Genomic DNA, 22,960 nt, shown 5'->3' with positions numbered 1-22,960 from the left:
AAAAGAAAATAATGTGTCAAATTCTTACTAAATTTGGTACCATTGAACCCAAGTCCTGTATTTTTAATCAACTGATTGTCTTTCCATTTGATCTTTCTTTTCTTTTTCTAAAAAAAAATTACATTTTAATTTGGATCTTCCAGAAAACCAGACTATTTGTCCTGAATGTAGAAGGGAAATAAAGAGCCCTAGCTTTCCTGGATGTTGGGATTTAATTTCTATATTGTTGTTTGGTGGAAATTGATTAAAAGAAAAGTCCTGGCAACACCTGAACACATGATGGTTTAAAAAAAAAAAAAATCACAAGTTTCTCAGACTGAACTGTTGGGAATGGAATATTTTATGATACAGATTTACAAATCTCTATGAACTGGAAGCATTTCCTGGGCAATTAATCAAGGGGAAATTTTATGTAAAAACACATCTCGATTGAGCTATTCACAAAAGATCCCACAAGCTGCAATGACTAATTGTTAAGTCTCAGACCAGGGCAGTTTGCTGAAATGCTTTTCTTCAGGCCATTAAAAATACCATGACAACATACAAATTCAGCAAGAAGAATAAACTAACTACGGAAAGTTACAATTACAGCTAGGAATTATTCAAAGTATGTGACCCTTGCACAAAAAATGATGCACGTTTATTTGATACTGCAGACTCTCCTCTATTCCCCCCCCCCCTTTGATAGGTCTGTTGTAATTCCCCCTAACATTAATGAGAGATATGTGCTAAAAATGAATAGCTGCTAACTCTAGCCATCTGTGCATTCCTGGTACAAATAAAATTGAATGTCATCACTACCCTATTGGGTTTCTTGGTAATGCTCTTTGCTGATAAGAACTTTGAAAAAATGGCTTTTTTTCTTTTTCTTACTCATACAAAGCATGCCCATTCCCCTTGCTACATAAAGGAGTCTATTCTACTCTGAATCCAGGCAGCCACTGAGAGGTGGGGTGAGATAAATCCCTGCTTATCAAGATAACTGTTTCCCCACTCAGTATAAATGGAGACAAAGTATAGCCAGACTCAAATGATTAAAATGGCCAAATTCTTAGCAGGTTAACTCATTACTTTTCATCCTTCTCTTGCCAGCCCTGAAAGCTAAGTAGCTGTCTTAACAGCCTGCAGCAATCACTTCCAAACAACTCTCTTGCCCTACAGCTATGCTAAAATGGAGTTAATTCATTTTCCCTTTATGAATTACTGGCTGTCAAGAATTTGAGAAAGGTCCCAGGCTTTAATGGAGACCTCTGAAAAGAGAGACCATGTGCTAGAGAACCCAAGAAGGCATGCTGGGGAGCCAGAAAAGCAGGAAGATTGGAAAGGCACCGGTCAGGAACTGGAATACACTCACATATATGTATCAGTAGAGAGGCTCATGGGACCATCTACAAACACAGCCAAGTATATCCTCGGTGAGAACCAGGAACATATAGCTCCACAGGCCAGGCAGTTACAGCTTCACTTCCCTGAGCAGCCAGCCAGTCGATCCTCAGCAAGCCAAACCTTGTTAAGGGCCCCTTCATCCACCCTTCTGAGAGGTGTGTGTTAAGTCTTGCTTCAGAAGACCCAATGGTCTAATGATCAGGTGGATCACTTCTTCCTCTCAAGCTGTACAGAAGGCCGTGGTACTTGGGATCCTCTCATAGATTTGATCATTAGATCTAGTTTTATATGACATATGATGACAGAACTGCTAAGAATATTTATTAGCTTGGCTAACAACTAAAGAAAAAAATGCTAATCACAGCTCTCTGGAGAGGCTTTTTAAATTTCATTTTATGGCACTATAAAATGAGGCCATACCCGGAGCATTTAAACAGGCAAATTATTTGGTTGGAAGTGGCTCAAATTTTGAAATTCAGTCATATCAATAGACAAAAGCTAAGAGAATATCCAAGGTAGAGTCCATTTCTAAGGTGGCTAAAACATCACCAAAAGACAGTAAGCATCCATTTGATACAAGTGACCATGTATGGGGTCAGAAAACACAGTGTATATATTTGGTGTCAAGATTACACTTTGAAAAAGTTCTAAACATTACCAAACTGTTCTTAATCCTACCTCATAGCACCCCCAAAAAAGTTACACCAATGTAAAACTGTCAACTGGTAATTTATTCATAAGCAACATATTTAATTACAATAGCACAAATTCACATACTTTTCCTGAGGCAAAATCTTGTTAAATCTATCACCCTTCCAACTTACTAAAAATTGTTGACTGTTGTGTTTTTAATAGAACATAGCAAAAGCAAGTGTAAAATTACTTGTACATAAGAGAATATGAGAAATCATATGTCTAATAAAGGTCTAGTACCCATAATATATAAATAACTTTTACAACTCAATAATAAAAAGACTAATAACACAATTAAAAATAGTCAAAGACTCTGAATAGATATTTCTCCATGGAAGATACACAAATGGCCAATAAGCACATGAAAAGATGTTCATCATCAAATCAAAACCACAATGAGATATTACTTCATACTTCCAGGATGACTATGATCAAAAAGACAGGCAATAAAAAATCTTGGTGAGAATGTGGAAAAACTGGAAATATTACATGGTACTGGTGGGAATGTAAAAGGGCACAGCCACCATGAAAAACAACTGGGCAGTTTCTCCAGAACTTAAACAGAATTACCATATGACATAGCAATTCCACTCTTAGGTACATACCCAAGAGAATGAAAACAAGTATTCAAACAATAGCTTGCACATAAATGTTCATATCCGCATTGTTGAGAATAGCTAAAAAGCACAAATAGCCCAAAACTTGATCAAATAATGAATATATAAACAAAATATGGTATACTCACATAATGGAATATTATTTAGCAATAAAAAGGAATGAAATACTGAGACACGCTACAACATGAATGAACCCAAACACATCATGCTAAGTGCAAGAATCCAATAACAAAAGACCACATATTATTTGATCCCATTTATATGAAATGTCCCAAATATGCAATTCCATAGAGATGGAAAGTAGATTAGGGTCTAGGGTAGGGGGGTGATTGGAGAAATGAATGTGAGTGCTAATGGGTATGGTGTTTCTTTCTGGGGTGATTAAAATTTAATTCTGGAATTAGTGGTGATGGTTGCACAACCTTGTGAATACACCAACAACAATTAAATTATACACCATAAAAGGGTATGTTATTGTAGATGAATTATATCTTAATTTTAAAAAATTATACATGCTGGTAATAAAAAAATTAAACAGTACAAAAGAGTTTGTAAAAAGAAAGGTTATATTTTCCCCTCCCACCTCCACAATAACCACTCCCACACTTAAGCATTTTTTGTCAATCTTTCCGGGGATTTTTTTTTTTTTTTTGCCCTTATAACAAGGTTGTTGTGGGGATTAGAAAAAATATTGCATACCAATGTTTCCTGCACAGAGCCTGGCCTATGGAAAGTGCTTAATGAATGGCAGCAAAGTTTTCTAATTCCTTAGAAATTTAGAATTATCTAAATTATAAAAATATAGGGCCTTTAGAAAGGTCTTGTGTGCTTAGGGTGCCTGGGTGGCTCAGTCGTTAAGCATCTGCCTTCAGCTCAGGTCATGATCCCAGGGTCCTGGGATCGAGTCCCACATCGGGCTGCCTGCTCCACAGGGAGTCTGCTTCTCCCTCTCCCACTCCCCCTGCTTGTGTTCCCTCTCTCACTGTCTCTCTCTCTCTTGAAAAATAAATAAAATCTTAAAAAAAAAAATAAAGGTCTTGTGTGCTTTTAAACTTTACAAAACTCTGTTGATTGATAAAAAACAATCTACAAATAACACTTAAAGTGTAGAGAAGTTGAGGAAAGCTATGTTAATCATTCTACCCAAAACATCTTCATTTTAGAGGACTGAACAAAAGTAAAACGTCTATGAGAGATGAGAAGGTAAACCAAACAAAGTGGCAAACAACAAACAGAAAAGAAATCCTGCTCTCCCCAGCAGCGCTAAGAACTAAGAAGCTAACACAGACCCTTTCTATCAGGCACACAGACAAAGTTGTTAAAGCTTAAAAGTTTAAAGTTTAAAAGTTTAAAAACAAAACAAAAAACCCACCCAAGCTCTGTAGGAGGAAGACACTACATTCTGATGGCATGATACCTACCCTTTGACCTAGCCATAATGATGAGGAAGAAATGATTCCATAGTATGATGACTGCCTGAAAACAAGGGCAGGTACATGGGTTTGAATTCTCAGCCTCTGTTATGTGCTGCCAACCCTCCCACATGCCTCAGACAAGATCAAGGGGGATACAGATACTGTGCTCCAGAGAAGACCATCTCTCCATCAGAGAGTTGTCTAGTTTGGGTTTTTTTCTTTATTCCAAAAGGAAACTCATCATTTATCACAAAAAAGGCCTTCGTTTTTTTTTTTTTTCAGCTTTTATGCTGCTGGGATTCTCTGATCACACTGTGTGGGGCCATGAAGAACTGTCCCAAGAATGATTCCTGGAAGAAGCAGAAAACCCCTCCTGGAAATACATCTTTTCTCTTGGCTGCTTCCCCAGAATTCCCCACCGGGACCTGTCTTCAGCAGGCAGCAGGATGGATGGCCTGAGGTCTTCCCCCACCTCTGCCGTCCATGTTTCTTGAAACCCGTCCAGAGCTGACGACTCTCTCTAGCCCACAAAGGCACTGCTGCCTCCACAGAGGCCCACTCACCAAGCCCACTCCAACTCACTTCAAAAAGAGGAATTCCACATTCCTGCTCAAGAGAGGGTGAAGACTCAGACCAGCAGCTCAAAAAACGGCTGCTGAAACTGCCAACACAAACACCTTCTCAACTTCCATTATAAGAGGTTTTCATCAATGCTTGGAATCCTTTGTGTTATAGAAATAGTTTTCCACCCCCAAAGAAGCACATTAAAGAGCGGCCCCTATGGTATCAGGAGTTAGTGGGCCAAACCAATTTATCCTAGCACAAAACTTCTCACTGTGGAATAGGCAACAGTGGTTGATTCTGGGTTCTGGAGTCAGAACAGCTGAGTTTGAATCTTGGTCCTACTATGTAATAGCTGTGTGACAGTGGGCAAGTTACTTAACTTCTCTGAGCCTGGCTGTCCTCTTTTCACAAATGGGGCCAATAATAGCATCTACCGTCTTGGAGTTGCCATAAAAAAATGTGTGATCAACTCTAAAGAATACAGCATCATGTATAGCACCAAATATGCACTCAACTAAGTCTTTTGTTTGCTACTGTAACAGCAACAATAACTACAAACTGCTTGAGCAAAAAATCTCTGCCAGCACACCTTTATCTTCTTCCTGCTATTAAAGTAGCTAGGTCTTGTTCATTTGTTTTTCCTGTCCTGCTGGCTCTTGTTAATTTCTTGTTAGTTTCTTCTAGAACCTGAAGGATAGATATACAGCCTGCTGATTTTTGTGTTTTGTCTGTTTGTTTGTTTTATTAATTCTCTTTACATCTCTTAAGCCTGTTCGTCCTTCTTCACCTCTAGTGCTACCACCTTTTTTTAGCACCATGTTCCTTCTAGCTTGGGCTACTGCCTACCTCTCCAACACTGCAATACTATAGAGTTAATCCTTCTGGAGGATACTCTTGTCTGCTATTCCCAGACTCAAAAAGTTCAAAATCTTGAGCTAAGTACTCAAGGCTTTCCCTGTCCTGACAAACCCTTACTGCCCACACTTCTCCCTATTCCAGAGCTTAAGCTACAGAATCCCTGCCCTCTCTTCCAAGTGTTGTACCTTCTCACTTCTGTTGCCTTTGCTCATGATCCCCACCTAGTTCTACATCTGATAAAATTCTTTCCACTTTTCTGGTCCAGTGTAAATACCATCACATTCATAGAAACTTCCCCTAACCGTCCATCTTCTGAATGTCCATGACCTTCATATTGAATTTGGCACACTCTGCCATGGGGAATACCTCTTTGTCCAATTCCAGATTTTCATTCCTATCTGCCTACTAGACAGAGCTACCTAGGTCTCCCAAAGCATCTAAAACACAGCTTGGACAAAACCTCTCTGTTCTTCACTCCTGCCATATTTTCCACACCTGTTCCTACATCCTGCAACTGTTAGGCAGGGATTTCAATCATGTAGGCAGGTCTCACTAAACCCAGGGAAAGCTGAGAAATTAGACTTCTTAGGAAGTTAAAAAAAAAAAAAAAAAGGATATTCATGCTGAGTCTCACAGAGAAGGGTATGGGAAAGTCCAAGGTAACTCTAAACACAGGGCTGTTTTATTGTCCTGCATAACAATAGCTATCTAATCTTCCACCACCCTGTTGACTTGGTTCCCCTCTATGTAAGCTTTGATGGCTCACATGCCACCTGCACCTCTTTCCGTAGCTTCTAGCTACGCATAATTCCTATCCCCTCATAACTTCAGTTCTTTATAATTCATGCTATTAATTCATAATACAAATATTTATTAAATGTCTACTATTTAACAGGCACTGGGTGGATAAGACAGGTCCTTTCCAGATGGAAGTTCCACTCTAGACTAGAGGACAGACGTTGAACAAGAATTAAGACTGTGCTTCATGTTCTAGTGGGAAGTTACATAAATTTATAAAAGACAAACCTAACCTGGGCTGGGCTAGCTCCAGTGAAAGGCAAACAGAGGAAGTGACATTTAAACTTCACTTGACCTAGAAAAAAGTAAAGTTATATCCATACTTCATACCTTACAGTAAGATAAATTCCAGATGGTTCAAAGACTAAATGCAGAAAATCAAACCATAAAAATACCCCCCCAAAATCACAGGACAACTGTTCTTCTAGTATGAAAGAGGTTTCTAACTATGACAGAAAATTCAAAAGATATAATAGAAAAGACAGAATATGTTTGACTATATAAAAGTAATTTTTAAAAATTTCTGTATAACCATTAGCAAAATTTAAAAAAAAAAAAGCAAACTGGCAGGAAGGAACATTTAAACCCAAATAAGACAAATGGGTAATTTTTCTAATATATAAAGAACTTCTAAAAATAAACAAGATAAAACAATAAAAGAATATGACAAATTATGGACATATTTAAAGATGTCCCATCTTCACCTGTAATAAGATAAAAGCAAATGGGCGCCTGGGTGGCTCAGTTGGTTAGGCGACTGCCTTCGGCTCAGGTCATGATCCTGGAGTCCCGGGATCGAGTCCCGCATCGGGCTCCCTGCTCGGCAGGGAGCCTGCTTCTCCCTCTGACCCTCCCCCCTCTCATGTGCTCTCTCTCATTCTCTCTGTCTCAAATAAATAAATAAAATCTTAAAAAAAAAAAAAGATAAAAGCAAATGAAAACTATGTTTAAATGCCTTTGTTCTCCTTCCATATTGACAAAGATTAAAAAGCTTGAAAACTACACTGCATTGACAGAGTTAATGGAGAAAGAGGCACTCACATATTACTGATAGGACTATAAATGGTTTAGTCTCTGTAAAAGGCAACTAGCAAAATTAGAAAGGTATTGTCCTAGCAATTCCACATCTAGAAATTTATCCTACAGACATATTCATATACATATGAAATTGAGCCTATTCGAAGTTATTAACTTTAGTAGTCTATATAAGAGGAAAAAATCTGAAACAACTTAAAAGTCCTTCAGGAGGAGACTGGTATGATGGAAGTATATGCAGAAGTAAAAAGGAATGGAGAGCTTTTATGTATGGATATGGAAAGATCTCAAAGACATTATTTTTTTTAATTAAATTTTTTTTATTCTTATGTTAATCCCCATACATTACATCATTAGTTTTAGATGAAGTGTTCCATGATTCATTGTTTGTGCATAACACCCAGTGCTCCATGCAGAATGTGCCCTCCTCAATACCCACCACCAGGCTAACCCATCTTCCCACCTCCCTCCCCTCTAGAACCCTGTTTGTTTTTCAGAGTCCATCGTCTCTCATGGTTCGTCTACCCCTCCGATTTCCCCCGCTTCATTCTTCCCCTCCCGCTACCTTCTTCTTCTTCTTTTTTTTTTTTTAACGTATAATGTATTATTTGTTTCAGAGGTACAGGTCTGTGATTCAACAGTCTTATACAATTCACAGCGCTCACCATAGCACATATGATCCCCAATGTCTATCACCCAGCCACCCCATCCCTCCCACCCCCCACCACTCCAGCAACCCTCAGTTTGTTTCCTGGGATTAAGAATTCCTCATATCAGTGAGGTCATATGATACATGTCAAAGACATTATTTTTAAAAAACATGAAAATCAAGATGCAGAACAGCGTGTATTCCATTACAGCACTTGCATAAGTATCATACTATAAATCCTATCAATTTGCTTCCATCTTTCTAGATGCTGCTTCTAGGAATAGTTCAAGTTATACCACAATGCCTGGTACAAAGCATACATACAATTACTATTTGAGGAAAGTGAGTAAATTAATGAATAAAAGTAAATAAATGGGTAAAGGAACAAATCTTGGGTACTTGGCCTAAACTCAGCATAAGGTCCTCTTATGCACAGATATGGAAAACTTGGGGCTGAAGTAATCTTATTGAAGAGATTACTTTTCAATAAGCATAAGATGAAATTTTCTAGATTTAGTTATTCATATCCCTCAGGAAAGAAGCATCCAGTGGAGTAAGGTTGTTTTCAACCTTTCCCTCAAAGTCTCTCAATGGCTTAAGAGGAAAAAGCCTTAAAAGTCACTGTTACAGCAACTGAATTTTCTAGAACTAGGAAAGCCAAGGAGGCTAACTGAACAGATCACCTCCCACTTCTCTCTTGCATGAACCCCCTACTCTCACCCATTATTCTTGCCATGAAAACCTTCATCACAACAGCACCACTTAATGAACATCTGCTGTGTGCCAGCTTGTGCTCCATGCCCAACAGGGCATCCTGACCTCAAGCCTTAGAGGGATGAGTGTAATACATTGTCTCCATTTTATAGACACAGGGAGAGGCTTCAAGACCTGTGGATGTGTAGCCAACATGCCACAGCAACGAGGATGTTGCTTCTTAAGATGGAGTTTAATTTTCTACCTGTAACATTCTGACATAGATAGCAATTTGAATAACCTGGATTACAAGTGAAATACTAATATAAAGTAGTAACAGGTCTGGGATAGATGAAACATGAAATCCAAAAGCAGTGCTTCTTTATCTACTCAGGAATCCCTAAAAAGCCCCTGCTTTGCATGTTTAGGTGGCGGAAGAGCACCCACACTCACCAGAGTGATAGGACACCTATGTGCCAATTGCCCAGTGAGTGTTTCTCACCAAGGCCCACTCATCACAGGTTATCAGAAGATTCTCCAGCTATTCATTATTATAACCAACTCATTCTCTCCACGGTAATTATCTGTGAGCAACATATCATGCTGTCCTTGGAACCATCAAACTGACATATGATTAAATAGCAGAGGGCTCTGAAGTTAAATTTAAAACCACTCTCTTACACTTCAACTCACACATCACATCGAGATCTGTCCAGCCATGGGAATATTCCAGTTGACCAACACCAAAGGCCAGTGAGAGACTGTTCCGTGACTTCATGTTTCCATCTGGGAGAAGTAATGGTTATGTTCTCAAACTTTCTAAAGAGATTTTCCTAAGAGATTTACTTTCTGAAGTAAAATTTTGCAAAGCAATTCACTGCCCGAAGCTCTGCTCCTGCCACACATTAAAATGTCTCAAGAGTTGCTTATGTTCACCGTGTGTCTTCACAATTACGTGTGGGGTCTCACGAGAAATTAGGATAATTTGTCCACACATGGTGAGGATCACACACTTTTCAACTATCATTGGAAAAATTATTGCAAAACATAAATTATACACTCTGCTCTGTTTATAGCAATAAGAATAATGCTTATATTAACAATGTTACTAACTAGAAAAAAACTGGAAGAGAAGGTCAATGGGCAAGCTAGAGTTAAAACATAAGTCTCACTGCTCTTGGACTATATAAAAAAAACAAAGCAACAAGAGGTTCTTCAAGGGGAAATTCATTTCCATTCCCTGACTCACTCTATAATTTCGTGAATTAAAGTTTTTCTACAAAAATAATCCTATACAGTGCACTTTATTTTTGCAGGAGCTGTAAATTAGGAAAAACAACTCTTTTCCATCCTCAATAAAATAGTTGCACCCAAAGCAAAATCAGCCAGTTTCTGTCTTCCTATTCTAGTTTCCATATTTCTTTAGCTTGATACTGCAATTAATCTTCACCTGTATGGTAGTCATTGAATTTAGAGTAAAATTTAAAAGAGCAGCAAATTATCAGAATTCCTTAAAAAGAAATCTCCAAAGCCTTTGTTAGATATATTAACAATCAGGTATTTTGTTCAGAGAAACATACACAGTACCCACTCATTTTTAAATAGGTCCCTCCAAAATGTAGGCTTCGCAAAAAAAGTGAAATTACGCAGTGTGAAAATTCCAAGTACCTTTACCCAATACGGAAGAGAGTCCCAGTCACTAGTTGGATAGGTTTTCCCTACAACTTGAGCTGGTATTGTGGGTAATGAAGTGATAGAATTCACATTTCATAAGAAAAGCCATATAAAGGAAATAGATACTATTTTTCTAGAAAGTGATTTATAATAATACTGAGAAACTATTTTTTTTTAAATTCCTTCCCCTTCTCAACATTTACAGAAAAGGCTAACATATCTTGAGAGATTTACTATTTGCTGATATTCATCCATATGGTAGCACCAACCAAAAGCCAGGAGTAGGGGAAGAATGGGGGGGTGGGTCGGGGGAGGGGAATTTTGAAAAAAACACAAAGGAATGGTTAACCCTACCAACGTGGTATCTCTTCTTCTGGGGCCAAGACTTATTAAGCTTACCTGGAACTATCTCTTGATTTTGCTGTTATTGTCACTGTTTTAACAGGTCTGCAAGTTGAGAATGGTTTTACTCATCTCCAAGGAACCTCAGAAGCGTACTATACCACAAAGCATTTCAACTACAATGCAAATTGTATTCCCTCTATCTTCTCCTCATTCTAGAGGATGTAGAGAGAGAGCCAGAGCAATCACTCAAGCAAAAGTTAAAAAGTAAAAATAATATGGAGCATAAAGCCCTAGTTCTACAAATTGGAGCTCGCTCAGCAAAACATTAGCCATGGCAAGTGCTACCAAGGCCAGGTCGGAAAGGTGCAAGAACCAACCCTTGGCTATACCTCAAAGGTTCAGAAACATTTCCAAATATAGAACCCACTTTATGTTTGCAGGAGCTGTAAATCAGGGAAAACAACTTTTTCCATCCTCAATAAAATATTTGCACCCAAAGCAAAATCAACTGATTTCTGGCTTTCTACCAGTTCTGCTTGGGCATAAAATTTTCTGACACTTCACCAGAAATGTCAGCATTAGTATAAGGCAGCTAAAAGAGGGAAATAATTTTCTGACCTGTGGATAACCCCTTCAACCCCAACAGGAAAAGGAATTTTACAGAACACCTGAAGCCCAGTTTTTCCAGTTATTAGTATAAATGGGACAAACTATTTTTCTTAGTGGCCAAATCCTTCCTTATAGGAAGTGCTGGCCTTTGAATTCAGTGAGGGGAGGGGTCATGTCTGCTTTATTGCTATATTCCCAACACCCAGCATTGACTCCCTCATGTAGAAAGATTTCAATGAACAGTCAAGAAAAGAGGGGGAAAGGGAGGGAGGGAAAGAGAAAGCAAAGGGAAGGAAAAGAAAGGAAGATGGAAGGAAGGAATAAAAGACAGAAGGAGAGAGGTAAGAAGGGAAGTAGGGAGATAAGAAAGGGAGGAAAAAGGGAAGGAAGAAGGAGCAGAGGAGGGAAAGAGAGAGGGAGGAAGAAAATAAAATAAATCCAGAAGGAGCTCTTTTCTCCTTTCCTTTTATTTGCGTCTTTATTTTTCTTGAACTTTCAAGCATCCAGCTCAATAAAAAATGAATCGTATCTTTTTTTAGGGCTTCCTGTCTGAAGCTGTAAGATCTCCAGTGCAGTCAACTCTGCAACTAGCAACTCTCCATGGGGACCGCATAGAGGGTGGGAAGGGTGAGAAGAAACTAATGGAAGTTCCTCTCCTCAACATTTATTCAACACACAGGAGTGTGACTGCCACCTTCAGTGTGTAGCACAACACCCCATGGAGCCAGAGACCCAGCCAGTGCTCAAGGAGGCCACCATCTACTAGGAGACACAGTGCCTAATTGGAGGTAGGATATAACACAGGCCAGGGGAAGGGGTCAGATAAAGCTCTAAGGAGATCAAGGCAGAGAGAAATTGCTTCTGCCTGAGGGGCTCAGGGAAAGTTGGAGAGGTGACACCTGAGGAGAAACCAGCCCAAGGAGGGAGAGGGGTGGGAGGGCATGAATCTCAGGGCAAAGACAGAGGCTGGTTGCACCGCAGGCAGGACAGTATTTCCCCAAAGTGCCTCATGGGGTATATTCTATGAACCTCATATTTGGGAAACCATGGATCCCACACAATTGCGCAGGTGTCCCCACTGCAGGCCTTCTCAAAGATTTTAATGCAATTGGAGCAGAAGTGGCAAAAGATTCCATTTGGTATATCAGAAAGGACTGGCTTTCGGGTGAAAAAAAAAACAATTTATTCACTTACTAGCTGTATTAACTTGAGCAAAATATTTAACTTTTATGAACTCCAGTTTTCTATTCTCTAGTTTTCTATTCTCTAACATAGAAGAACTGACAGTCCCAACGTCATACAGTTGTTTTGAGTAAATACTACATCAAAAGTGATAAATTCAGTGCTGGCACTTAGTTAATGCCCAATATTATTACTGCTGCTTCTACTTCTGTTATTTCTATTATTATTAATATCGATGTGCATCACGAATATAAAAATGAAGAATGTCATATACATTATTTCTTCAACGAATTTATCAGTTTCTCATCAGCTGTTTTTTTAGAAATGCCAGGACAGCATATAGTGCCAAGCCTAGCACACAGAAGGAGCTTACTAGGCATTCGTGGACAGAATGGGGCAAGAACTGACCCTAGCAAAGAGCAAAGTGCCGGACAGCAAGGGAATGCTCTAAGCAAGTTGTTTCTCATTATTTCTTTGGGCAACAGGCATCTGAGATCCAGGAGTAATGACTTCATCCTTTGCTAGAAGAATGAGAGATTCAGAGTGCAGTACTGAACTTTGGGGAAACATCACCAAGAGTTTATTTTGGTGGAAATGTTTGAAGTGACTGTAACAATGAGCTCACGCCTGCTGCCAGGCGCCAGCCATGAGCTGGAACCTGCTTGCCAGGGAGCTGAACACAGCCAGTAACCAATTCCACCTCCGCTGGACATATGCACGGAGAATCCCAGAACACCTACTCCAAAGACAGCTCCCTCCTCTTCAAGAGGGCATACTGAGGCACAGACAAGGAAGAAGCTGAACCAGGATCCAAAGGAAATCAGAAGCTGGAAGAGCCCAGAAAGGCCTGTGCCTTCTGGTTTTACTTGGTCAACTCTCTGGCAGGATTTTGAAGTGAATCCCAAAGAATACTTTTTCTTTTCTTTTTTTTTTTTTCTTGGTCAATGGCTGCATACATTTATCTAGATAACTTCATCTGTCATAAGTCACATGCTAATCTCATAAACAGGTCCTAGAAATGAGCAAACTTCACATAAACCCTCCCCCAGAGTGCAATGCAGGGATCCTATTAAATCTCTACAGCTTCCCGCTGGTTTTTGTGTAAAGAGATGCTTGACAGAAATGGAGTCTTCTGGAGTGAGAACCTGAACAGGCTTGGAATATGACATTTGCATTTTACCAAACCAGATCCTTATTATATGTCCACCTGATTTCAAGCAGAGAGTCTACATAGAGTTTGAAAAGGAAATGAGGCCATTTTAAAAAGTAGTTGGAGGGGAAGATTTTCCATGGAGTCTAGAACAGAAAAAAAGACCCAAGAGTTAGTCAAGTTTTCAAACTTCAGATTGGGAGGTAGGGAGGTGCAGGGCAGACCATAAAATTCTACAGTAAGAAAGACCGTACATTTAAAAAATATATATATGTGATATCTGTATACACACATATAATGTATATACACACATGTGTGTGTGCATACACACACAAATATATGTATCTCAATTGTGAGCCATATAAAGAAAATACATGGGCCAGAGATCCTGTATTCAATTCAATTGTTACATTTCATTTGTTTTCCCTTAAATATTTTTTTCTTTTTCAAGTTTTTATTAAATTCCAGTTGGTTAACATACATTGTAATATTTTAGTTTCAGGTATAGAATTTAGTGATTCATTACTTACATACAACACCCAGTGCTCATCACAAGTGCCTTCCTTAATACCCATCACTTAGTTAGCCTATCTCCCCGCCCACCTCCCCTCCAGAATTGGTACATTTCATTTTATTTTAACTGGTAAACTTGGAAGTGGTTGGAAAAAAAGCAGAGTTAACTCTGGAAATTTATCAAAGCTCAAGAAAGCTTCTAAGACCTATAGACATTTTTGTTCCAGGAACGCAGAGTTGCCCAATTCTTCTTACACTAAAAATATCACAAGAGACTGTTGACAAGGATTGCACATTTTCTCCATTGTGTTCATTTGGGGCAAGAGGTTGAAATGATCTGAATCTTGATTTGACCATATAGTTCACACAACCAGACATGGCCTGAACATTTTACCAAACCAAATCGACACACCAAGCCCCTTATAGAGAGACCCCTTGTTATCTACAACCTCTCCCACCCCTAATCCTGCATCCTATCTTCTGAGAGTCAGAGTTCATGTTCATTCACCATGAAACAGGAAAAAACTAAATACTACACAGTACAGTTTCTGACACATAAGATACAGCAGAATGCCTGTGGACAACATCTGAAGGTCCTGGCAGGGAGCCTCAGGTGTGAGAGCCAAAGTGGTCCCTGGTCTCAAGGGCTTCAACGGGTGCAGATTAGGAGCAGCAAAGGGAAGGCAAAAGTAGAAAGAAAACAAAAAAGACAGGCAAGGAGAAAAGCTCAAAGTTTCACTAAAGGAGCGATCCAAAACTTGGAGGAAAGATTTGAATGCCATGTGGCCAACCTCCTCCTCTCCAACCTTCATTATGATGTCTGTATCTGCACATAGGGGCACCAGAAAGTGAATTAATAGTTATTAGGTTTATAGTGAGAACAATTCTGTAGGACCATGCTTTTCATCTCTGTTTAGATCACTGGAGAACTCTTGAGAATGGGCTTCTTTCAGCGAGACGAAGTTCAAGGCAGTTGCTGTGGGACACCCAGTGTGGTATGTGGGAATAGCAGAGATGTGGTTTCATTTTCAAGGGCTATGAGCCACAGCGATTGGGAGCAAACTGGTGTGTGGGCAGGAGGCCTCCTTTTGAAATTATCTGCTGCTACCATAAATGCATTAGTCTGGTGGGTTAGATGATGAGCAGTGGGCAGAATAAAGAGGTGCAGATACTGAATAAAGAGAAGAAAATAACACTGGTTGCCTCTCAAAAGAGCGACTACACTGGCTATCAATTTGAGTCTTTTTTTGTTTTCAAGACTTGGTAGCCCAAAATCATACAATGAGCCCCTTCTGGTAAATTCATTGATTGAATGAAGGAATCACTAAATAGTACTGCATATTATTATAAAAAGAAGTCTTGCTTGACTTAAAGGAGAACCAATTACTGACTTGGACTCCTATCTAAGAGGAATCAAATCTGGGATGCATTTCTAAAAAAAAAAATATTCATTTTGCTTCTTAGTATCAGGGTGCACATAGTCAATGCTGAATCTACTTTTACATTTGGTTCCATATGCTGTTTCCTAGGTAATTAAAGTATGTCTTACGGCTAATAAAAATGAAGTTAAAAAGTCAAAAACCAAAACAATGACAGGAAATAACATGTGTGTACAATATGTTACCAACACACTGATAATTTTCAAAAGTGACTTTAAAAAAAAGTATCATAAATCTTTCAAAACACAGTGATTTATTAAGCAAAAAGTCTGAGTGGCTTGCACTATTAAATTTAGCTTTTGAGTTGCTGTGTCACAGGCAGATCTTTTGTTCTCCTAGGTTAAATTTAGCATCCTGGATTTTGTTTTTTTCCACTGCAACATGTTTTATCATCACACAGCCAATTTTCTGAGCTGCTCAGGAGAAATGCTCTAGAATTTCACTCTAATTTCTCTTACTGGTTGTATAATCTGAGAATCAAATGTATCGAATAATCCAACAGTGATTTATTTCCCATCTTCTTCTTTGCCCTTTCCCACCTATATGGCTTTTTCATAAAATAAAACTTCCCTAGGCATGGGATGAAATGGAAAAAAAAAATGTGGTGGCCAGAGGAAAACCATTTCAGAAATGTGTTAAACAAGTGCAAGCAATAAATTGAGCTTAGGAGGGAAAGGTGGTTAGAAGAAAAACTGAAAGTACTGACCTGAGAGTCAAGCTGATTGGAGCAAGGGTGAAAGCAGCAATTTGGAGGATAAGCAGAAAGGAAAAGGGATAGCAAAAGAGAATAAAAGGAAGGAAATGCATTAGTTTTAAAAATACAGCCAACAGATGTTATATTAGCAGGTTTAATAACCAAATGAAGGACAATAAAGCAACTTTTATCTGATATTACCCCAAAAAGCCCGGGGCACACACTGTAAGCTGTTCTACTAAATATCACACATAAAAAAACAGTATCTGCTCTCCCGCTTTATCACTGTAAGCATGGGTGTGAACCAGAGGTGCACTCCAGCAACCCAGTAGCAGAATTTTCCCTTTTCTGGAGGAATACTCATAGGGAAAGTTCCTATCTGTGTCCATACAAAATTTTGTTATTTAATAAACTGAAATGGAATTTACTAAGATATTAGAGCTAGTGGTAAGCACTGATGTCAGAAAGATTTTATTTGAACCAGGAAGTTAAATGGTTACATCTTATGAGATATTCTTCCTTCCTCCTTGAAAACCAAAAGGACCTGAACAATTTAGCTTTCTGTTCAAAGATTTCCATTTTACATGCTCACAAAGCACTGCACCTCACAATGATCAAAGGCACTGTGCGCAGGGCTTCGAGTGAGGTGCTGCCTGCCTATCAGCCTCCCGAGAGAGGACAGGGCAACTTCCAAAGCTGAGAGTAATTTTTTTTTTCAGTTGTGAAAATGAGGATCATACTTAATCACTGAAAATATCCAGATGCTTGATAACTTATTTGTGCAAAAATATTTTGCATGCCCTTCCAGTCAGTCAAAATAATAAAGTCCCAAATCCAAGCAAAAATTAAAAGAAAAAAAAAAGTCATGATCTTCTTCAAGCTACCACAGGAGCAACACTGGGCATTCATTTTGCGAACCTATATAATGCTCTTTGTGAAAAACAAAGTGGATGAACAACTATGTTACCAGCTATCTGCTCAAGGGGACCCCACCACTCCATACTATTAAGAAGGAATTTTAGGGGCACCTGGTTGGCTCAGTAAAAGAGCATGTGACTCTTGATCTTGGGGTTGTGAGTTTGAGCTCCTTGTTGGGTGCAGAGATTACTTAAATAAATGAAACTTAAAAAAATTTTTGAAAATAAGAAGTAATGTTAAGCATCTCACAGAGGAAGGAAAAACAAAACAAATCCTCAGGAGAAAGCTTAAACAAGAACATTTCAAATGAAAATGGTGTTGATCATAATGATAAAAATCAAAGAGAAAATTCAGGATTAAACACACAGTGAAAGCATCGGTCCAATAATCCCTCACGTCTGAAATCCCCCTGCACAGTGTTTCGTGATCATAAACACACAACTGATTAAAAATAAGTTAGATCAGGCCATGATCATTGTGGGGACTTTGGCCCCAGCCGTTGTTTCAAATTCTTCTGGAACAGAAAGGTATAACCAACTGAGGTCCATGGCCAAGCTTTAGAGAATCCTAAACTGAAATAGCAATTAATTGCCTTTTCCAAGGACTCCTAGTTTTCATCAAATTCCCAAGGGCATCCATGACATCCATGACCTTCCCCAAAGGGTTGCTAGGGATGGTGCAAAACTATCTGTTACTTGCTTCACTGAAATTTCTTCAAATGTTTTACCAAACATAAATGGCTATTTCTCAGCAAGAAGAGTTCATATCAGAACAAATAGAACTGGTATTAGGTTTCTTCGATGTACCATGAGACTTCTAGAACATAGTACCACTTTTTTTTTAAATAAAGCTTCAGTTTACATTTCATTAAAAGTGTTCTAAAAGGCATCAAAGAAATTATGTCATCACATTAAAGGAAAAATTCAGAAGGAAAAATAACAGTCTGTTTCTCAACCTTAGATAAGGTGCTTTTAGGCATCTAAGATGATTTCTCAAATGTCCGAATGTCTGATGACATTAGTCAGTGACCCAGATAATTAAGTGCTCCCTGTTTTCTATTCTGATGTTATGTCTTAGGAGCAGAATCCCAAAGGACACACACGCTTCTCCACAGTGGGGAAGGATGTGATCAAGGGCTTGATTCGGGCATTCCCTGTCCCCTAGACAAATACCAACAAACCCCCTACCATATTTAGGATAATTACATGAATGGTCACCTGACTGATACCTTCCCATGGCTGAGATGCAGAAACCTAGTGACAGCAGGTCTTGTTTGACAAGAGATCTGTTAATCTCTCTCTTTCCCCTAAGGCAGAATTAATTCTGAAACTCTAAATAAAACTCAGAGCCCTTGATAGGCACTGACACAGAAAGACCACATATTTCACTCCCTTTAATGTTTGATTACCTATCTGATCACATAGCAGACATGGTATCTAGCACTAGTGATCAAATAAAGACGTCAGCCTGATTTGGACCAACTCTTAGGCGTATGCTCAAGGCCCTTCACCCACCTTGTGTCAAACTTCCCCAGAGTCCATTCACATGCTGTCCAAGGCAGAAGCTCCCTGTTGAGCCATAAGCATCAAGTGCAAAAATTTATAGGAAAAACTGCACATGGGGACCACACTGGAGCAATATGCATTTTGAAAAGCAAAATCTTCAATGGCTAATGTAAAACATCATTCACGTGGAATTTAAGAGGTAAATGCATCCATATAAGTGCCAGGCATATGCTATTTGGAATGTATACATTGTGAAGAAAATAAAAAATGGGAAGATTAGCAGAGTAGAAAGCAAACAAGAATTGCCCTCTGAGAGAGAAGTAGGCCAGCGTCAGTGCCATTTGAGTTATGCTATTCCTAACCCTGAACCTTTTGTTGCACATGACTGAAGTTCTGGAATATTTTAGAACACTCGTTGCTTTTAAAAAGAAGTCTTTTCACTCTGGTAGGTCACATTACAGACCAGAGACCACAAATTTATTTCAAGTTCAATTTTTTGGTTTTCAAAATCACAAACTTAATTGCAAACACTCCTTCATGACTCCAAAAGGGAGATATATGTCACACTGCTAAGAAATCTTTAGTTCCCAACATTACGAGGTAGGAATTTTGTAGTTTAAGCCAGAAAATGGAGATATTGCCCAATTTGAAAAGGGCTGCCTGACAAACAAGGAAGATGTTTTGGTCAGGATACACATGGAGCCCAGCAGATACTGCTTCAGGAAGGCAGGCCAAGGTTGAGCTCTCCTTTTCCCAAGAAACTTCCCCTCTTACTTTCCAACCCCCCCCCCCCCAACCTCCTTTGGGGCCTGGGCTGGGGCTGGGTCTCAGACATTTCCCAGACTATGTTCTGCTGCTGGACCCAAGACACAGGCAGGCAGAGAACTAGGACAGACTCAAGTCTCATCACACGTTTTATGAATTACAGTGCCTGGGAAGCATCAGCTTTAAGGAAAGGCAAAGGCAGAGATAAAGAAAATGTGCAGAAAGTACATAAAGATAAATGCCTGTAAAATCACTGTTGTTTTAATGCATTCCATATTGAGGATATAAAAAATGTGAATATTCTCGATGATTTAATGGCACTAGTGTCCAGCTAAGACCTGTTTCTCCAACTGGATGACCATGCTATTTTTATGCAAATATTTATAGTAGCTGATCCTGATTTTTCAGTTACAGTTCTGGGGACCTGGGTTAGCGCAGAAAAATGCTTTCAAAATGTGGGGCACATCACTTTCTCTCATGAAAGCTAATAAAGCTGAGACAGATCTTCTGGGGTCCAAGAGCAATGTTTCTCTCTCTGCAGGCGATGTGACTGTTTAGTGCTATGGACTAACTTCTTCCTTCTGGCTCATTGTTGGACAGGATTGTTCTCAGTCACTAACCTGTTAGACCTGGGTTCAAATTCTGACTTTGAATCTTACAGACTCTGAAAGCTTTAGGAAGTTACTTAATCCGTATAAGTCATAGTTTTCTCATCTATAAAATGAAGATAATGATACTTTCTGTGATGTGGGTAAAGATTAAATGGTATATAGTACTGCAGGTCAAGTGCTCGGCAGAGTACCTGATACACACTGTGAGCATAAAATATACATAATCTATTACTGTTATTGTAATTACTATTATTAATATTATCTAGAGCATAGATAATATTACGCCCTTCAGAGGCTCACAGCTTCTCAGAACAGTAGACTAGGAGTCAGGAAACATACGTTATAGTTTTGCTGAATTCTCATCACAGGACCAATCTCCAAGAGGTAATTCAACCTTTCAGGGTCTCAGTTTTCTCACCAATAAAAGAGATGTGACGGTAACATCCCTGTGATCTCACATTAGCTTTTTAAGAAAAATTTTGGTCCTAATATATAATTCCAAAGTAGACATGTAGATACATCTAAAATTAACAGTGTTGGGCGCCTGGGTGGCTCAGTTGGTTAAGCGACTGCCTTCGGCTCAGGTCATGATCCTGGAGTCCCTGGATCGAGTCCCGCATCGGGCTCCCTGCTTGGCAGGGAGTCTGCTTCTCCCTCTCCCACTCCCCATTTGTGTTCCCTCTCTCGCTGTGTCTTTCTCTGTCAAATAAATAAATAAAATCTTAAAAAAATAAATAAATAAAAAATAAAAAAAAAATAAAATTAACAGTGTTTTTAAGAACCAATAGACAGAACATTCCCGCATTTTAAAATTAAAATTAAGCCTTTAAGGATTTTAATTTGTATACTTATCTCAGGAAAAGAAATTCTTGATTTAATCACTAAAATTGGTCACACTGTATAAAAATCTGGTTATCATCAAATTAATACTAAGATTTTTAAGTGAAATATTAATTGATTTAGAGTTTGAATATATTAAATACTATCCTTGAAAATGTTGAAAATTTGAGAACTGACCTATCCATTTAATACACGGCCACTTAATATTGAGAATTTATGGGGCGCCTGGGTGGCTCAGTCGTTAAGTGTCTACCGTCGGCTCAGGTCATGATCACAGGGTCCTGGGATCGAGCCCCGCATCTGGCTCCCTGCTCCGCGGGAAGCCTGCTTCTCCCTCTCCCACTCCCCCTGCTTGTGTTCCCTCTCTCGCTGTGTCTCTCTCCGTCAAATAAACAAATAAAATTCTTAAAAAAAAAAAAATATTGAGAATTTATTTGTTTTAGCATTCAACTATTCCTAATGATGTAACTATCCTACGAGGATTTGGCACCTGAAAAGGATGATACATTTTAAAAGATTGTTAGAGATTCACTTCTAACAAGATTTAAGGTCACAGAGCCGGCACAAAGCAGAAGCAAAATTTGAACCCAGATCTTTCTGTCAGTACAGCCCATGATCTTTCCACAGGCCACAGAGAGCTACTCCACTTTTGTCTTAAACTTCTGTTGGGTCTCGTGAGTGTCTTGATCAGAGCTGGCAAACATTCACTGATTTATTCAAAATTTGTTGATCTCTTCCATATGGACTGAATCTAGGAAAGACAAATTCTGCCTTATTGCTGAACCAATAAGAAATCCTCGGACGTAATGGAGTTACGTTATTCAGAAATTCTTTCCTTATATGAAATATAGGAAAAAGCATTGATAGAAAGCTTAATTTTTAGAGTCTATCTTATACATAAATGCAATATGGATACGATTTATCTGAAAATCTAAATACTCTGGAACCCTGCTATAACCTTCTTTGTTTTTAGACAGAATTTGCTATCAGCTAGGCCTGCCTTAGACCCTATTCAAACATATTTATTTAACAAATGCTATAAGGTCCTCTTAAAAGATACATTCCAAGATGAATTTGTTGTGGTGTGCCAAAAAACATCCAAAGGATATGAGCTCCTTTCCCTTTCTCCTATCTTGGATGAATTGCCAAATATATTCTTTGCTTGAAACAAATCTAAACCACAAATGCTTGTCTTTCATGGGAAAAAAACAAACAAAAAACAAAAAAACTTTCAAGTAGTCAGAGCCTCAATTTTTCACACACTTTGCTGGCACACATGCTAGATGAGGGATATCACTCAAGAAACTTGGCCATTACTTTCTTAAACACTTAAGAAGTACATAACCCCTCAAAAGATAAGCCAATTGCCTTCTTGAGTATCCCACAGAAACATAACGTCATCCCTAACAGGTCCTATTCCTCATACATACCTCATTTCCAACTTGAAAATGAATGTGCATTCCAAATCCACTACAACCTGTGATGGGCAACTAAGCAATCCATGTTCACTCGCTGCTGACAATTCACAACATGACTGCAAAATTTACCTCTCAAGTTCTGCAATCTTCTTGTCCTTGTCATTCTTTTCATTCTCCACCTCCTTGAGGATCTCCAGCAACCGGTCAACTTCCGCTTGGGCCTTGCCACACTCATCACGGTAGTAAGATGCCTCTTTATCAAGTTGTTTTATTCGGTCTGCAAACTCGGGGTTCATCCTGGAGTCATCTTCAACATTATGAGCCTTCAACATTATATTTTTAAAGAATGTAGTTAAGACAACAACTTAGAACGATAGGTAGTGTAGTAACCAATGGCCCAGAAATTATCTTTGGAGGAAAAATAATAACCATCAAGAATTATGGGTATACTGTCAGTTAAAAGGCAAAATGGAAAATCACACATTTCAGCTACCTTAAAACAATGCTGATTTTAAATTTATTACAGTTTCACAAGAGAGTTTCTTTTATTGTTAATATTTTGTTGCATTAAATGTTACTACTTTTGGGG

The 22,960-nt window shown here is 38.8% G+C and overlaps 1 protein-coding gene across 1 annotated transcript in view; it reads right to left on the bottom strand.

The window, feature by feature from the left end:
• ERC2 (ELKS/RAB6-interacting/CAST family member 2) overlaps positions 1–22,960 on the bottom strand; it is an 832,212-nt gene that overhangs the window by 303,994 nt on the left and 505,258 nt on the right. The window contains exon 11 of the mRNA XM_064593283.1: positions 22,501–22,694. Coding sequence (XP_064449353.1) covers positions 22,501–22,694 — 194 coding nt within the window. The remainder of the gene's footprint in view (positions 1–22,500; positions 22,695–22,960) is intronic.

Source organism: Mirounga angustirostris, unplaced genomic scaffold (genome assembly GCF_029215605.1).
Source record: "Mirounga angustirostris isolate CCGP_5_RB_7025 unplaced genomic scaffold, mMirAng1.0.hap1 SCAF_1, whole genome shotgun sequence".
NCBI lineage: Eukaryota > Metazoa > Chordata > Mammalia > Carnivora > Phocidae > Mirounga > Mirounga angustirostris.
This window is presented reverse-complemented; position numbering and strand designations above follow the sequence as displayed.